At 44.9% G+C, this 13,775-nt stretch overlaps 1 protein-coding gene across 6 annotated transcripts in view; it reads right to left on the bottom strand.

Annotated features, from left to right (window-relative positions):
- The window catches only part of GTF2IRD1 (GTF2I repeat domain containing 1), a 1,038,761-nt gene that overhangs the window by 66,816 nt on the left and 958,170 nt on the right, over nt 1-13,775 (bottom strand). For all 6 annotated transcript variants that reach the window (XR_011274579.1, XM_069614744.1, XM_069614746.1 and 3 more), the window contains one exon: nt 8,654-8,691. Coding sequence is in view for 5 of the 6 variants with exons in the window: in XM_069614744.1 (XP_069470845.1) it covers nt 8,654-8,691 (38 nt within the window). In the remaining variant the exon portion in view is untranslated. The remainder of the gene's footprint in view (nt 1-8,653; nt 8,692-13,775) is intronic.

Below are 13,775 nucleotides of genomic sequence, written 5' to 3'. Positions count from 1 at the left end.
GCAGTGTTTTATAAAAACTACAAATAGGCAACAGGATGGCATGTACCCCTATGGCAAAGCCCAGGTAAAAAACCCTGTAGGATAAAACCTTTGTTCTGGAGGAGCGTTTTCTGGAAGGCACTGAGGTGAATCAGTTTGAAGGTGGAGCGGAGAAGGCTGAGGATACCAGAAAGTCTTAGGTTAGATAGGATACAATTGAATAGCAGAGCATAAGGAAAAGAAGCAAGGAGCGCTGCATGAAGCGAAGAGAGGAATACAGAGAAATGAGGAAAGGAAGCCCTAGAAACGGGAGCGTCAGTGCTTGCAAGAGCGAAGCGATGCAAGGTGCTTACCGGAGAACAGATTCTTATCTGGAAAGTGACGCTGGGACAGGACGTGTTGCAAGGTCCTCCATCTTGCAAACCACTAGAGCGTACCGTCTCCTTTGGAAGATGGAATAAATGTGTTGCCATGTTGTAGAGGGATATCTTCCATAGCAATGTTGTTTCCTCCACTGCTGCCAAAATGACCAAGAGCGAGGTCGATTCCTAACAGTATGCCCCCTCTGTGGGGGCAAAAGCCCGGGTTTCCATGGATGTCTTCTGTGGAATTTCCTGAGGAGTAAGGGAGCATGAACTGCAGTGGCAGTTTCCCAGGTACTTTCTGAGGGATCATAACCCTTCCAGTTCAAAAGATACTGCAGTTTTCCTTTGTAGTACCAGGAATCACAAGTAGCCTCGACTTCATACTTGTGTCCTGTGGTATTATCGACGGGTGCCGGAGTCCTTTATCTCACCTGAGGAAACAATCTGAAATGTTCTCCTTTAGCTGGGATACATGGAATACAGGGTATATCCTGGACCAGGTTTTAGGTAAACAAAGTTTGTAAGCTGCCTGTCTGATGATTTGGATGACTTTAAAAGGCCCAAAAAAGCATGCAGCTTATTTTCAAGGGTTTAAATGCCTTGGCAAATAGCCGGAAGAGAGCCAAACGCTGTCACCAATATCAAATGATAGAGCATTCCGACGTTTTATGTCTGCTTGTCTTTTGCAAGAGGCCCTAGTTTCTTCCAGAGTTTTGAAAGCTGCTCTGTCCTGACTGGATGTGGTCAATATGTTCATCCACCAAAGGTACTTTGGTTACAGGAGGTTTAGTTGTGGGTACTATTGTCGGGTGAAAACCATATGTACAGAAAAAAGAACTGACACCAATAGCTGTGTGGATTGCACTATTGTAGGCGAATTTAGCATAAGGAAGCAAGTTGGTCCAGTTGACGTGTGAAGCTGAAATTAAACAAGATAAGTATTGTTCTAGGGACTGATTAAGTCTCTCTGTTTGTCCACTTGACAGTGGGTGGTATCCTGAAGTTAGTGCCATTTATATGCCAAATGGTTTGCAGAGATGCTTCCAAAAAGTTGAGGTATATTGTGGCCCTCTATCTGACAAAATGGTAGAAGGTAATCCATGTAAACGAAATATCGTTTGTAGAAAAATCTTGGCCATTTATATGGCTGACGGTACCTGTGGCAGTGCTATTAAGTGTGCCAATTTGGTTAGCGAATCTATGTTTACCATGATAGTGGATTGGTTGTCAGAGGGAAGTAGTTCAACAATGAAGTCAGTGCTTATATGTTCCCATGGTCTTGTGGTTAAGACGGGCTGTACTAGCTTCCCCAATGGTAGTCTTCTAGGTGTCTTGCTTTGCTGGCAAATGTAACACGTGGATACATAATCCTGGACGTCCTTGGTGAGGCTGGGCCACCAAAAATGTCTTTTTATTTTTTCCAAGGTGACTCATATTCCATGATGATCAGCAGTCTTTGCATCATGGCACATGTATAACACGTCATGTTGTAGTTGAGGGGTCGGTACAAAAAGGAGTTGATTGTGGAACAGAAGGCCTTGATTTTCTGTTAATCCATGTTCTTGTGTTATTCTGTAGACTTCTGTCTGGAGTAGTTTAGCTGGGTAGGGGATGTTGGATATGGGTCTGTAATTGGAGAGGTCTTCCACGTTTCCGTCTGTGTCCTTGCGGTGCGGCTTGATGTATGCTGCTTTGAATGATTGCAGTACTTTCCCTGTTGAAAGTGATTGTTTGAAAAGGTTTATGTAGTATTCCATGGAAGTTCCTTGTGTGAGGCTTGATTTGTGTATGTCTGGGGGGCATGGATCCATGGGGGAGCCTGCTTTGTTGCTGTTGCTTACCAGTTTGACGAATGTCTCCACTGATAATTGGGGGAAGCTTTGGAGTTTGTTCTGGTGATCCTCAGATGGCTGGGTGGGTCGCATGTTGTAGTCGATTGGTCTGATTTGTATGATTTGTTAGATGGTGGTGATTTTGTCTTTGAGTGGTCTGCAAGGCCATTGCATAGCTTCAGTGAAGATTATCGGAGCGTTGTTGCAGCCAGGAGGGTTTCTTATTTCGTTTATGATTTTAAACAATTCCTTTTAGGTGTTGGTGGCTTTGGTGATTCTGCTGTCATAGTATTTCTTTTTGGCTTTATGGATTTCCTTCTTGTATGAGTGGAAGTGTTTCTGGAGTTGTAATTTCTTCACCTGATAGTTTTTTTTCTCTATTCTAATTCAAGTTCCCTGTTTTTCCTTTTCATGGCGCAGAGTATCAGGGTAAACCATTTTGCTGTCGCTCTTTTGCATGATTGGGTGAAAGGCTTTTCCTTTGAGATCCCGTCAATCATTCCAGCAATCCATTAATGAAGTAGTTCTGTTTTTATTTCGATGTCAGCTTCGACCAAGATCGCTGTCGGTGGTTTGTTGATTTCTAGTTGTCCTGCCAGGTTGCTAGCTCTGATGGGTCTCTAGTTTCTTTTCATGATAGTTGGCAGTCGCAGGGAGTGTGATCACGAATGGAATGACGAAGCGGTCGCTCGAGAGGATCTGTAGTGGTGGCATCGTGGTGATTAGATTTTTGTTGGCGAAGATTGCATCTAGCGTATGTCCCGCAGTGTGGGTTGCTCCTTTGACGAGGTGATGTAGTTTCATTGTCTTCAGTTGTTTGGCTAGTGATTTCTGTGAGTTAGCGGTTTCTTTATCAAAACAGATGTTAAAGTCTACAAGGATTACTAGGTGTTCCTGCTCAATGGCTAGGTTAGTGATGGCTTCAGCGAATACGCCGGTGAAGGTTGCATCGTATGTTGGTGGTCTGTATTCCATGATGAATTTAAGGTTTGTTTTGGAATTTGCTGTTAGGTGAATAATCATAGATTCTAAGTTTTTGATGTTTATTGGTTCATCCATTTTAATTTTGAGGTGTTCCTTGTATGTTATCGCCAGTCCGCCTCCTCTTTTGTTTTTCCTGTTTATTTGTGAACACTTGAAGTTGCCATGGATGCAGTTGTGCAATGCGTTTTTGTAGTTGTCATCTAGCCATGTTTCGGTTATGAATAGGATGTCGTTACCACCTTCGCATAGGAGGTCGAAAATCTCTGAGGCATGTCTGGACATTGATCTGGCATTGATGAGGTTGCAGTGGATCTTTTTGACGCGGTTAGAATTGTTTTTAAATCCTTGCTTTGTCTTGTAGTTGTTCTGTTGGGCTTCTTCTCTGTTTAGGTCACAATTTGGTTGGTGCTCCATATATTCTGCTTCCTTGCAGAAACAATCTGTTAGGTTGATTGTCGGGTTGATGATTATCTGTTGAATGGATCTTAGTATGGTGTATGAGCTTTGTAGGTTCTTCTTATTAATGTGTCTATTCAGTCTTGTTAACCAAAGGTTTCTGGTTTGAAAAGTTCATTTTTCCGCAAGATTCTAGTTAGGAAAATAGCCAATGTATGTTGTGTTTATACTGGATTAGCACTTCATGGTTAAAAACGATTGCAAACAGCCTAATGGAAAACTCGGACAACATTTTTGTAGATCGTATGTAAAAATGGTGTTTCAAAGTTGGCCTTGATATGTGCACCTGGCTCATTTAGGCACAGGTTGGCTGTATGGCTGCTACCACAACTCTTTTATGTCCTACTTGAGAAGAGGAAAAAGTGGAAAAGGACCCAATGTATTTCAAATTTTATTACAGAACTTTATATGTGCCTAAGTAGATATTTTATATATGTATTTTATTTAAATAATAAGATCCAAAGTATTAAGCAATAAGAACCTTTAAGCATCATTAGTTTTGTTTAAATTATTTAATAAAGTCTATCTTTATACAGCAGAACTCTTGTAAAACTACAGTTTAGTATCCAGGTGGAGGTTTGCCGATTATCCTGCAGTCCAGTCATTTTTAGCTATTCGCAACACAGTATCACTTGCACTCACTAACCAATGCCTCACCTGCTCCAAAAAACGCCTCCACGCTCCACCATCTCTCTTCCTGCTGGTCTCTTAGTCTTCCACCTTCTCCTACTCTTATTTTTTTTGGACCTTTTTTATTGTTTTCAACTACAACAGTACAGAAACAAACAGTGGCTCAGAGAATCAACCCCTCTCCTGCCTCCAGTCCAGCACAAGCTTATGTCCAACTGATACATACACATTAAATGATGTTACCATTATTGCATATTTTCCAGTACTCCATCAGTCCCAATGGTACGTTCCCCCTCCCACCCAGCGCCTTCCCACCCGCTCGCAATAAATCCATATTCAGATCCTCTCTGCATTGCTGTCACCCACCCTTCATGACACTTCCTCTCCAATGTCCGCCACAGTCTCTCGTGCCTGCAGAATCAGATACTGGGCCTTATTACGAGTCCGGTGGTAACCCTTCTGGTGCTACTGACGGGTTGCCGCCAGACTCGTAACATTTTACGGGCACCTAGCTTCCCAGTGCCACCGGGACATTACAAGTCCTGGCGGACCGGGAATCTGGGTGCCGGAAAATGTTAGTCCCCAATCCCATGGAGTCCTACAAGACTCCATGGGAATGGGTTCACAGAAGCATCGGCACTGTTACTAACAGTGCCGATGCTTCTGTGATGAGTCTGCCTACCGGGGCTGTTGCGCCCGGCAGGGTCAGAACTGTCTGGTGCCACAACTTTGGCAGGCAAACTCATAGTGTGGCAGCCCGGAAACAAGGGTGCCGGTAAGCTTACCAGCACCCTTGTTTCTGGACCGCCACACTTGTAATGAGGCCCACTGTTTGTATGGTCCCCAAATATCTTTGGGCCTAGCACACTTCCATTTCATAACAATAGAGAATGTCCTCTTTCCACTGTTCAATAGTGGGGTGTTTTGGTCTTCCCCATACCATTGTTTCCCTCCCTTTGGCAAGCAGCAGCAATAGGTCAGCCAGCTTCTTCACTCGGCCAGCAATCTCTTGGGTATTACCCAAGTAGGGCCACCACTGGACCAGGTTCCACCCTCTCCCCTACAATATCACCAAGTATTTCAAACACTCCCTCCAAGTATTGCATTACCGGTGGACAATATTTAGGCTACATGTATAAAATCTGCCGGTGCCATCGTACAACGAACACATTAATCCTCAATGTCAGGAAAAGATTTATGTAGCAACTCTGGGGTGTAATAGAATTGATGCAGGAATTTCAAATAGACTAGCTTGAATCTGCTGTTAATAACTATATTCCTTGTTTGCGTACAACAATATTCCCTCATCCGCCACCCCCCCCCCCAGCGAGGCCTCCCATTTCTGACGTGACGATGCAGCCCAATCCCCCTAGCCTCCTGCAGCTTACTGTAAAGATTAGACCCTACCCTGCTGAAATCCACCCCTCCTATCATTCCATCTAAAATAGGGGCCACCAACGGTTCAGGTGGAAAGGTGGGGAACAAGCCCCTAAGAGAATCTCTCAACCTAAAGTACACAAAGAAATCTATGGGTGTAACAACTCCTCTAGTTCACAACCCCTCCACCGTTAGGAACTGCCCCTGACGGAAGAGGTCCCGAAAGCAGGAGATACCAAGTCGCTCCATACAACGTGTGAACCCCAACTCACTAGACATTGGCATCTCCGGCATATGTATGATCGGGAGAAATCTAGAATATAGAGCATCCCCCTTCCCCTTCTTTTCAATACGAACCCATGACCTGCAGGCCAACTCCACCATATTGTCAACCTTAGATGCCCTAGTGGGGGCCATCCATATCACTGCTCGCGCCAGTAATGGCGCTCCAAGGGCCTACTCAACCTCCAAATGCCTTCTATCAGCTTCCTCCCCAAACCAGTATATTAGGAATCCTGCCTGTGCTGCATCATAATACATTTCAAAATCCGGCAGTGCTAGGCCCCCCTATCCAATGGTGCAGTGAACTTCTGCCATGACATACATGCTTGCTTGCTCACCCAAATGAACTGCGATACCATCAACTGCACCTCTCGAAAATATGACTTGGGCAGTGCTAAGGGTACATTCAAAAATACATAGAGAAACCGAGGTAGCAAGGCCATTTTCACCAATGAAATCCTCCCGTACAAATTGAGAGGCAACCCCATCCATCTATCCACTACCAACCGAGTACGCTCAGTACCTTAATGTAGTTGTGTTGGTACAGCACCTCCTGGGACTGTGCTATGTCTATACCTAAATATCGAGTATAAACCATATGCCACTGAAGCCCAAAGCCATTGTTAAACTGCCCAGAGTGATCGGTGAGTGGGAAGAGCACCGACTTTGTCACATTAATACTCAAACTGGAGAAGTCACCAAACCTCACCACTGCCTCCATGATCGGCCACAAGTTAACTCGTGGATTTTTAACATATCACCATGTCATCCGCATAGATGGAAATCAGTACTTTGTGACTATATACCTGTATCCCGCTACATACATGTCCCTCTCAAATGAGTTCAGCAACTGGCTCAATTGCTAGTGCGAATAACAGAGGAAAGAGAGGACATCCCTGCCTCGTGCCCCTCTGCAGTGGGACAACCAACATGAGGTGACCATTCACCCTAAGGCGCGCAACACGCATGGAAAAAACTGCTCCCCCATCCCCATCCTACGCAGTATCATAAAAAGAAAAGGCCATTCAACCGAATCGAACATTTTTTCGTCATACAGTAGTGCTGCCACGACATCCTCCTCTTGCCAAACCACAGACAATAAACCAAACATCCTTTGTAGGCCATAGGAGGGCGACCGCCCCATTATAAATCCTGACTCGTCAGATTTTACACATTTATGCATCAACTGAGCTAACCTTGTCGGTAGTAATTTGGCTAAGATTTTATCATCTAAGTTAATCGGGCAGTAAGAAGAACACAAATCTGCCTCCCTTCTGGTTTTTGGTAGGATTGTGACCACCGCTTACCACATGGTTGCACCTCCTCCTACTCTGACCTCAACTGAACAACCCACAACTTCCGCCTTCCTGAGGTCTCCTAACCCCTCCCTGTCCTCTGATTGGCCTATTGTTTGAGGCCAATCTGCCCCAGTTTCCCCACCCGGAAGGTGTTTTTTACAACAAAGCTTTCATATAGTGCATTAAGCCATGCCCCTTTCTCTACGATGGGCCACGGAACAACAATGGCGGTTCGTGTACAATGTTAAAATTTGTGTTAGGGGGGTCTGGCCTGGCCACTGCTAAGAAGTGCAGTCTCTTTTTTGTGGGATTTTGTCTTTTGTCCCAGGTAGTCTAGTAGAGCCGCACTAGCCCCATTACTGGGTGGGCTGCGGCTGGGTGTGTTGCACAGCATCGGCTGAAGCCTCATACGATTCAAGCTCATTGTTCTGTTTGCTTCCCTCCGGTGGTGTATGTATGCCGCACGTGTAGGACTCTTAGTCAGTCTACAGGGCCTTTGGTTCTCTATCTGCTGAATCTCCCTCTCCAGCAGGGTTTACAAATGGTTTAGTATGGGGCACTGATGATTTCCTCTCTTGCGAGTGATCTTCTGTATCTGCAGCAATTCTTGAAAGAAAAGGAAAAATCTGGCCGACACTTGGGTCCTGAGGCATGCAGTGGCCCTGAGGGGCCAGGGGCGTTGCTAGGGGGGGGCTAAGGGGGCTATATCCCCTGATCTTTTGCTTGTAGCCCCGGATTTAATCTCAGGAGCTACAGGCAAAAGACTAGCTAGCCCCCAGTCCCAACAGTTCCGACATCAGCTTAGCCCCGGGTCTTTTCCAGACCTAGCAACTCCCCTGAGCAACCCTATCTCTCTGGGGTAGGACTGTCTCTTGATTCCTCCCTGCTAGCCTCCCACCCTAGGCTCAGAGAGAGGCTCCCATTCCTCTTGACAAGGTCAGGGGTACTAACCTTGTTACAAGCGAAAGTCCCAATCAGCTTCAGTCTGAGAAATTGGCAATGTAATTTCCTGATGTGTATGTAACAAGGTCCAACGTCGAGAAGTGGACCCTGACATTGTCACACCGCACCCAATGCTGGTGAAAAGGTTTCTGTGATCCAGCTGAAACTGCAGGAATATATCTAAGATGAGAAATCTGCGGAAGTACACTATTGATTAGAAACATGGTGCGAGTGCCCAATGACTAGAATACAAACATAACTGCTGAACATGGGATGGCATTTCCTGGGTATCTGGTGCCATTGCTACACTACAATACTAATAAGCCTATGCAAACACCACTCTAACCATACATGCACCCACTGATACAAATTATACATTGAAAAACCCCAACACCAACAGACAAAACTACACCACAACACCACACATCCATACACCTACTCAGCAGATACACTTAAACAAACATGCCAGACTTGCAGGCGTTTACAAAATGTTTCAATATAAACTTACGTGTCTGAGATGAATCGCTGCATGTGTCTGCATATGGTCTGTGAAAAGAAATTGGAGAAAAATGAATAGGTGCTGCCCACTACAGACTGGACCACAAAAAAGATCTACTGAAATGAAGATATTTTGTAAGCAAATCTTCTTTTATAGTGTTCAGCTGCATCTATGGGCACACCAAACAATATGGTTTGTCAACATCATTCACCTTCAGCAGTTGCCTGGACCTGCCAAGCATCTTTGATCTTCAAACCTCAAAAAATGCCTAAAGAACAAATGAGTTAGCGCATGTCATTTTCATTTTGATGGATTCTCCGCTAACAGTTTCCACATCTTAGCCATACATTTTGCAGTCGTAGGAAACGTTTCACAACTTAGGGCATAGAGTAGTGCGGAGTCAACTTGCCTAGATGGTCCAATTCCATAGATACAAAAGTGATGTCATCAGCAGTACATATAGAGCAAATGATGTTCTCCATGCTCAGCAGCTGAGGGAAAAGTATAAGGGCGATAAATAACTGCCTAACAATCAGACTTGTACAGTAGGAGTCCTGTTCTGGCACCCTCCTAAAAGACCCACATAGCAGCCACATAACTTTTAACTGTACCAATTTAAAGGCCTTGTTGGGCTACACTTGGAAGCTGTGCAGCAGGACAAAGGGTCCAGATTGTTCTCTCTGCATCATGACAAGATCTTCCTCCCCCTCAGATAGGTTGCAATCCCTATACTTCAGTGTTGCAGAAGCTCTGCATGGAGGATAGCATAGCTAAGTCTCGGGTGGGGGACTAGCCCCCAACAGTGAGAGGAGGTCCACTCTAATTGCGAGAATTAGAGGAGGGCATAGGGTCATGACAAAGAGATCTAAGTACCACTTCTTCCAGGTTCAAACTGGGGTAATCATATAATTGTGGTTTGAAATCTCCGTAACCTCCTGAGAACCTAAGGGATCACATAAATTCAGTGGGAATGCGTAGAGGAAGTCAAAGTTCCACTCCACTAAAGCGCGTTCCCCAATACCACTCTCAAGGGAAATTCCCTAGAGCAGGACAGATTGCAATTCCTGCTGACACTGGCAGTGACTTGAGGAATTCTACAAAGGTTGAAGATCTCTATAAGGACCTCCTGGCAAAGCTTCTACTCATGGGAGATTGAGGCCTGCTTGCACAGAAAGATTTGATCTGGTGAGATGGACTTATATTTTTTGCTAACTCCTGCTCTACTGCAGGTGCCGAGCACTAGAATTGCCAATTACTCAACACCAACGTCCTCTTCTTTGTCAAAAATATTTTGCATTGTTTGAATGAATTTGCTATTTGGAGCAGAAGCATAGCAATTGAAGTTGATCTGAGGTGAGAGTGGGACAATCTTACGACGCACCGAGACCTCCATGAACATGATGGCAATGATTGATGTGGATCTTCAGCTCCCATTGCTTTCAAGAAGATGAATTAGTGGAAAATATGACCTGGTGTTCTGAAGAATCAGATGAGTCTCCATCTCTAGCATCCCTCCTAGAACAGGGTAGCTTATTTTTATCGGACTTGGAAGATGAGGAATGGTGGGAATCGCTCCTGGAAAGGGACCTTTTTTGATGTTTCTTAGGCTTCTGCCTATATTCGCTCTCAGATGTGAGAGCTTTTTGTGAGTTGGCTCTGCAGGATCGGCAAGCCTCACACATCACCCAACATATTCTCATTGAGGACATTTCCTAGGGAGATGTAGATGGGTGGCGACCACAAGCCCGTTTTGCTACCCATTCATGAATGGCCTTCGAATTCATAGCCTGACAGAAACCACACTCCAGTATGTCCCAATCTTAAACACTAGGGACAGATCTTATGTGGGTCGTGACTGTTATTTTGGAAGTGCAGTTTCTGCAGCTCTTGAAACCTGAAGTCTTCAGTTTTCCAGACATGTTGCACAGCAAACATTCTCTGAGGGAGAAGCACAGTCAATGCACAGAAAAAGGGAACTGGTGTCACATGGCATGGTGTGTTCTGTATATAGTGATAATGGCATCACTGCTCGAGCCATGAAGTTGAACCATTGAGGTGACTCGACGCAGAGTTACAATACTCCCCCTTCTGTAAAAGGTTTCTGATGACAGTTGTTACTGCAGAATGTATGTCTAAGAGGAGGAATCTCTCAGAGGAAGCAATCAGTTAGAAATGTGCATTCAACAGCAAGTTATTTCTAAAGTGTTTAAAATTAGCTACAGTCTACTGGCACATGTAGCGTTCTAGACAGTTACAGATTGGCAGTCATATAGAGCTGTAACCAAGCTCCATAGATGTTATGTTAAGAGGTTTATAATGCGCTTGTTCGGCCCGAGGCACCCTGGCATGAGGAAAAACTCAACCAAGCAAACAGCCAAAGGCTAAAAAAGAAGCCTTTTAAGGAACTGACGGAATTGAAAATGATTCTCCACACTTCTCAAAGATGGCGGAAGACCATGTTGAAATGCCCTACACACAGAACAGTCAGTGTGTTTAACAGTGTCCATTCTGACATGGATATGAAACATCACTGAAAGCCACAATTGTCAAGAGAGGTGCTGGTCGAAATTACAATTTTGATGGAAGATTGGTTATCAGTATTAGGGTTTTTGCAGAACCATTCATTATTTTGTATGCTTGATTTTATATAACAATAATTAGCCCTCTAATTAGTTCTTGATTTTGGTTAGTGTTTTGTAGATCTAACTACCTTTTGTTAACACCAGACAGGCGCTTGAAAACCAACTGCCAGTGTTCTCTGCCTGTCACATGTGCCTCTCATCCAGGTCTGTCATGATGTGCTCAACCTTTGCCATTTTGGCCCTCTATGCCCCCCTCTCACTGGTTTTCCTCTACCTGCACTCCCCACCTCTCCTTCCTTTCACCCTCCGAGGCAGTCTGACTCTTCCATTCCACTCATGTGGGCAGCTACACCTTAGATGCCTTCTTGTCTTCTCACATGATGCTCTCTATCATTGTCCACAAAGCTCTACCCTGGACTGATCATTTGTTGAACACTCGCCTGGCAAGCCCACGGCTGTGGAGTTCCTCCTGCTCATATCAATGGAAAGAGTCTGCACTAGGGCCATTGTGGCCACCTTCGTGCCTCCTAGCATCATCTGGGATCCTATGGCGTGCTCCCCTGACACACTGCATGCCTGCCTCCACAATGGATTCTCTAATATGCTGGATATCTTTGCTCCCATCATGAGGAAGAAGCAAACATCTTCCCTGGAATGCAACACCAGTTCTGACTCTGATCTTGCTAGCATGAAGCGAAGGGAGAAAAGAATGAGTGTGCTCTGTATTGCTGCAAATCCAAGTCTAATGATGACAAACTTGCATACCTTTGCCACATGAGAGGTAATACATCCATGAAGCACAAGCAAAGGAACTGTCTGCAAAAACAGATCGACTTGGCAACAGACACATGTACACAGTTGTTTAGGATCTACAAAGAAAAGAGTGTCCCTTTTGCTTGCTCCCTGGCACTCAATGCCCCACAATATATTTCTGACAACCTGTCCTTCTTTGTGGATAAGCTTATAGAAATCCAGGCAAGCATCAACAGACATGCTTGCCCATCGCTCTCACCTCTTCTGATGCTAATGCTGCTCCTGTTTCTTCTTATTTCTCATTCCAGCCAGTTTACCCTTCTCATATTCTTACAAGAGTACATCAAATGAAGGCTTCATCTGAGCCGATTTTCTTTTGTCCTGTTCCACCATTAAAGCCACATCACTACCATGGTCATCTCTTTGGCTCCTCTATTGAACAGCTTGTTCCAACCTCAAAAATACTTTGGATGAGCCTGTCATTGCGCCTAACTGCCTACCTCAGTGCTGTCACTCCTTTGATTGGCAGAAGATGGCCGTGTTTCAACTCCTAACCTTCAGTGAAGCAAATGGTTTGTTTCATGAGGGATGAACTCCTGCAGTGCTTGCACAATAACTGCTATGTTATCTTGCTCCATGTACACCTGTCTTCTGATTTCAACATTGTCAACCATTCCATCCCTACTTAAACATCTTGGTTCCTCTTTTGGTATCATAGATACTGCCATGGAATGGATCCCATTATTTCTACTCAACAGGGACTCAAGTCAACCCTGGTTCTTTTTGATCTCTTCTGTCCACCTCTAACGTTACAGTTCTTCAAGGTCCCTCCTCTCGCTCCTTGAGGTGTGCTGCAGGGGTCCCCTTTGCCGCCACCTTTATTTAACGTTTATATTTAACCACTGCTGGTCCACTTTGTTAAATTGACCTTGCAATGCTATTTCTACTCTGAAGATACCCAGTGGTGTGGATAGAGTTAAGTCTTCTTTTTTCAGACTACATCGAACGGATGGAAAAATAACTGTGGAGGATGGTAAAGAGACTAAGGGCCCAGGGTGCAAGCCCTCCACACCTTGTATCGCTAGACAAGAAATGTATCCTGGGAGTGTTGCTACACTGATCCTCTATCTACAGGGAATTAAAAACATTGAAGTGTAGGGCCTTTCACCAGCAACTCTGAAGTGTAAGGGAAGAACCAGACGCAGGAGGGTTAAAAAATATCTGCTAAATGAGATGAACTCTAATGAGGACAGAGAAATACATACTACAAAGCGGTGTGAAACCTCTGTGAAGGAAAGGTCTAGGAGGGACCAGTCGTAAAATCACGGGAGGGACCTGCTGTGAAAACTGTTGTGAAGTCAAGGCCCAATATGGATCTACTGTGAAACCAGTTGTAAAGGCAAGGTCCAGGGGGGACCCATTGGGAAAATATTGTGCAGCAAGGTTCAGAAGAATACCATCATGAAATCTTTTGAGAAGCCAAGGTCCAGAAGGGACGAGTTGCAAAACTAAAGTCCAACTTACTGGGAAACTGCTGTGAAGACAAGGTCCAGGCGCTCAGACCCAGGAGTGACCTACCAAGAATTAAGATGGCTAGTGGAAGACCAGAAGCAACAGTGACAAGGCTGAGGAAAGCCTGACGAGTGAGAGAGAGAAAGAAAGAGTGAGAGAGAGAGAGAGAGAGAGAGAGAGAGAAAGAGAGAGCGAGAGAGAAAGAGAGGGAGAGAGGGAGAGAGCTAGAGAGAGAAAGAAAGAGGGGGGTGAGAGCCCAAACTCGTGAAGGTGAAGTGCGAAGG

This window comes from Ambystoma mexicanum, chromosome 9, assembly GCF_040938575.1.
Source record: "Ambystoma mexicanum isolate Mex_15411 chromosome 9, UKY_AmexF1_1, whole genome shotgun sequence".
Classification (NCBI taxonomy): domain Eukaryota; kingdom Metazoa; phylum Chordata; class Amphibia; order Caudata; family Ambystomatidae; genus Ambystoma; species Ambystoma mexicanum.
Note: the sequence above shows the minus strand (reverse complement) of the source record. Positions and strands in the feature narration are given on the sequence as shown.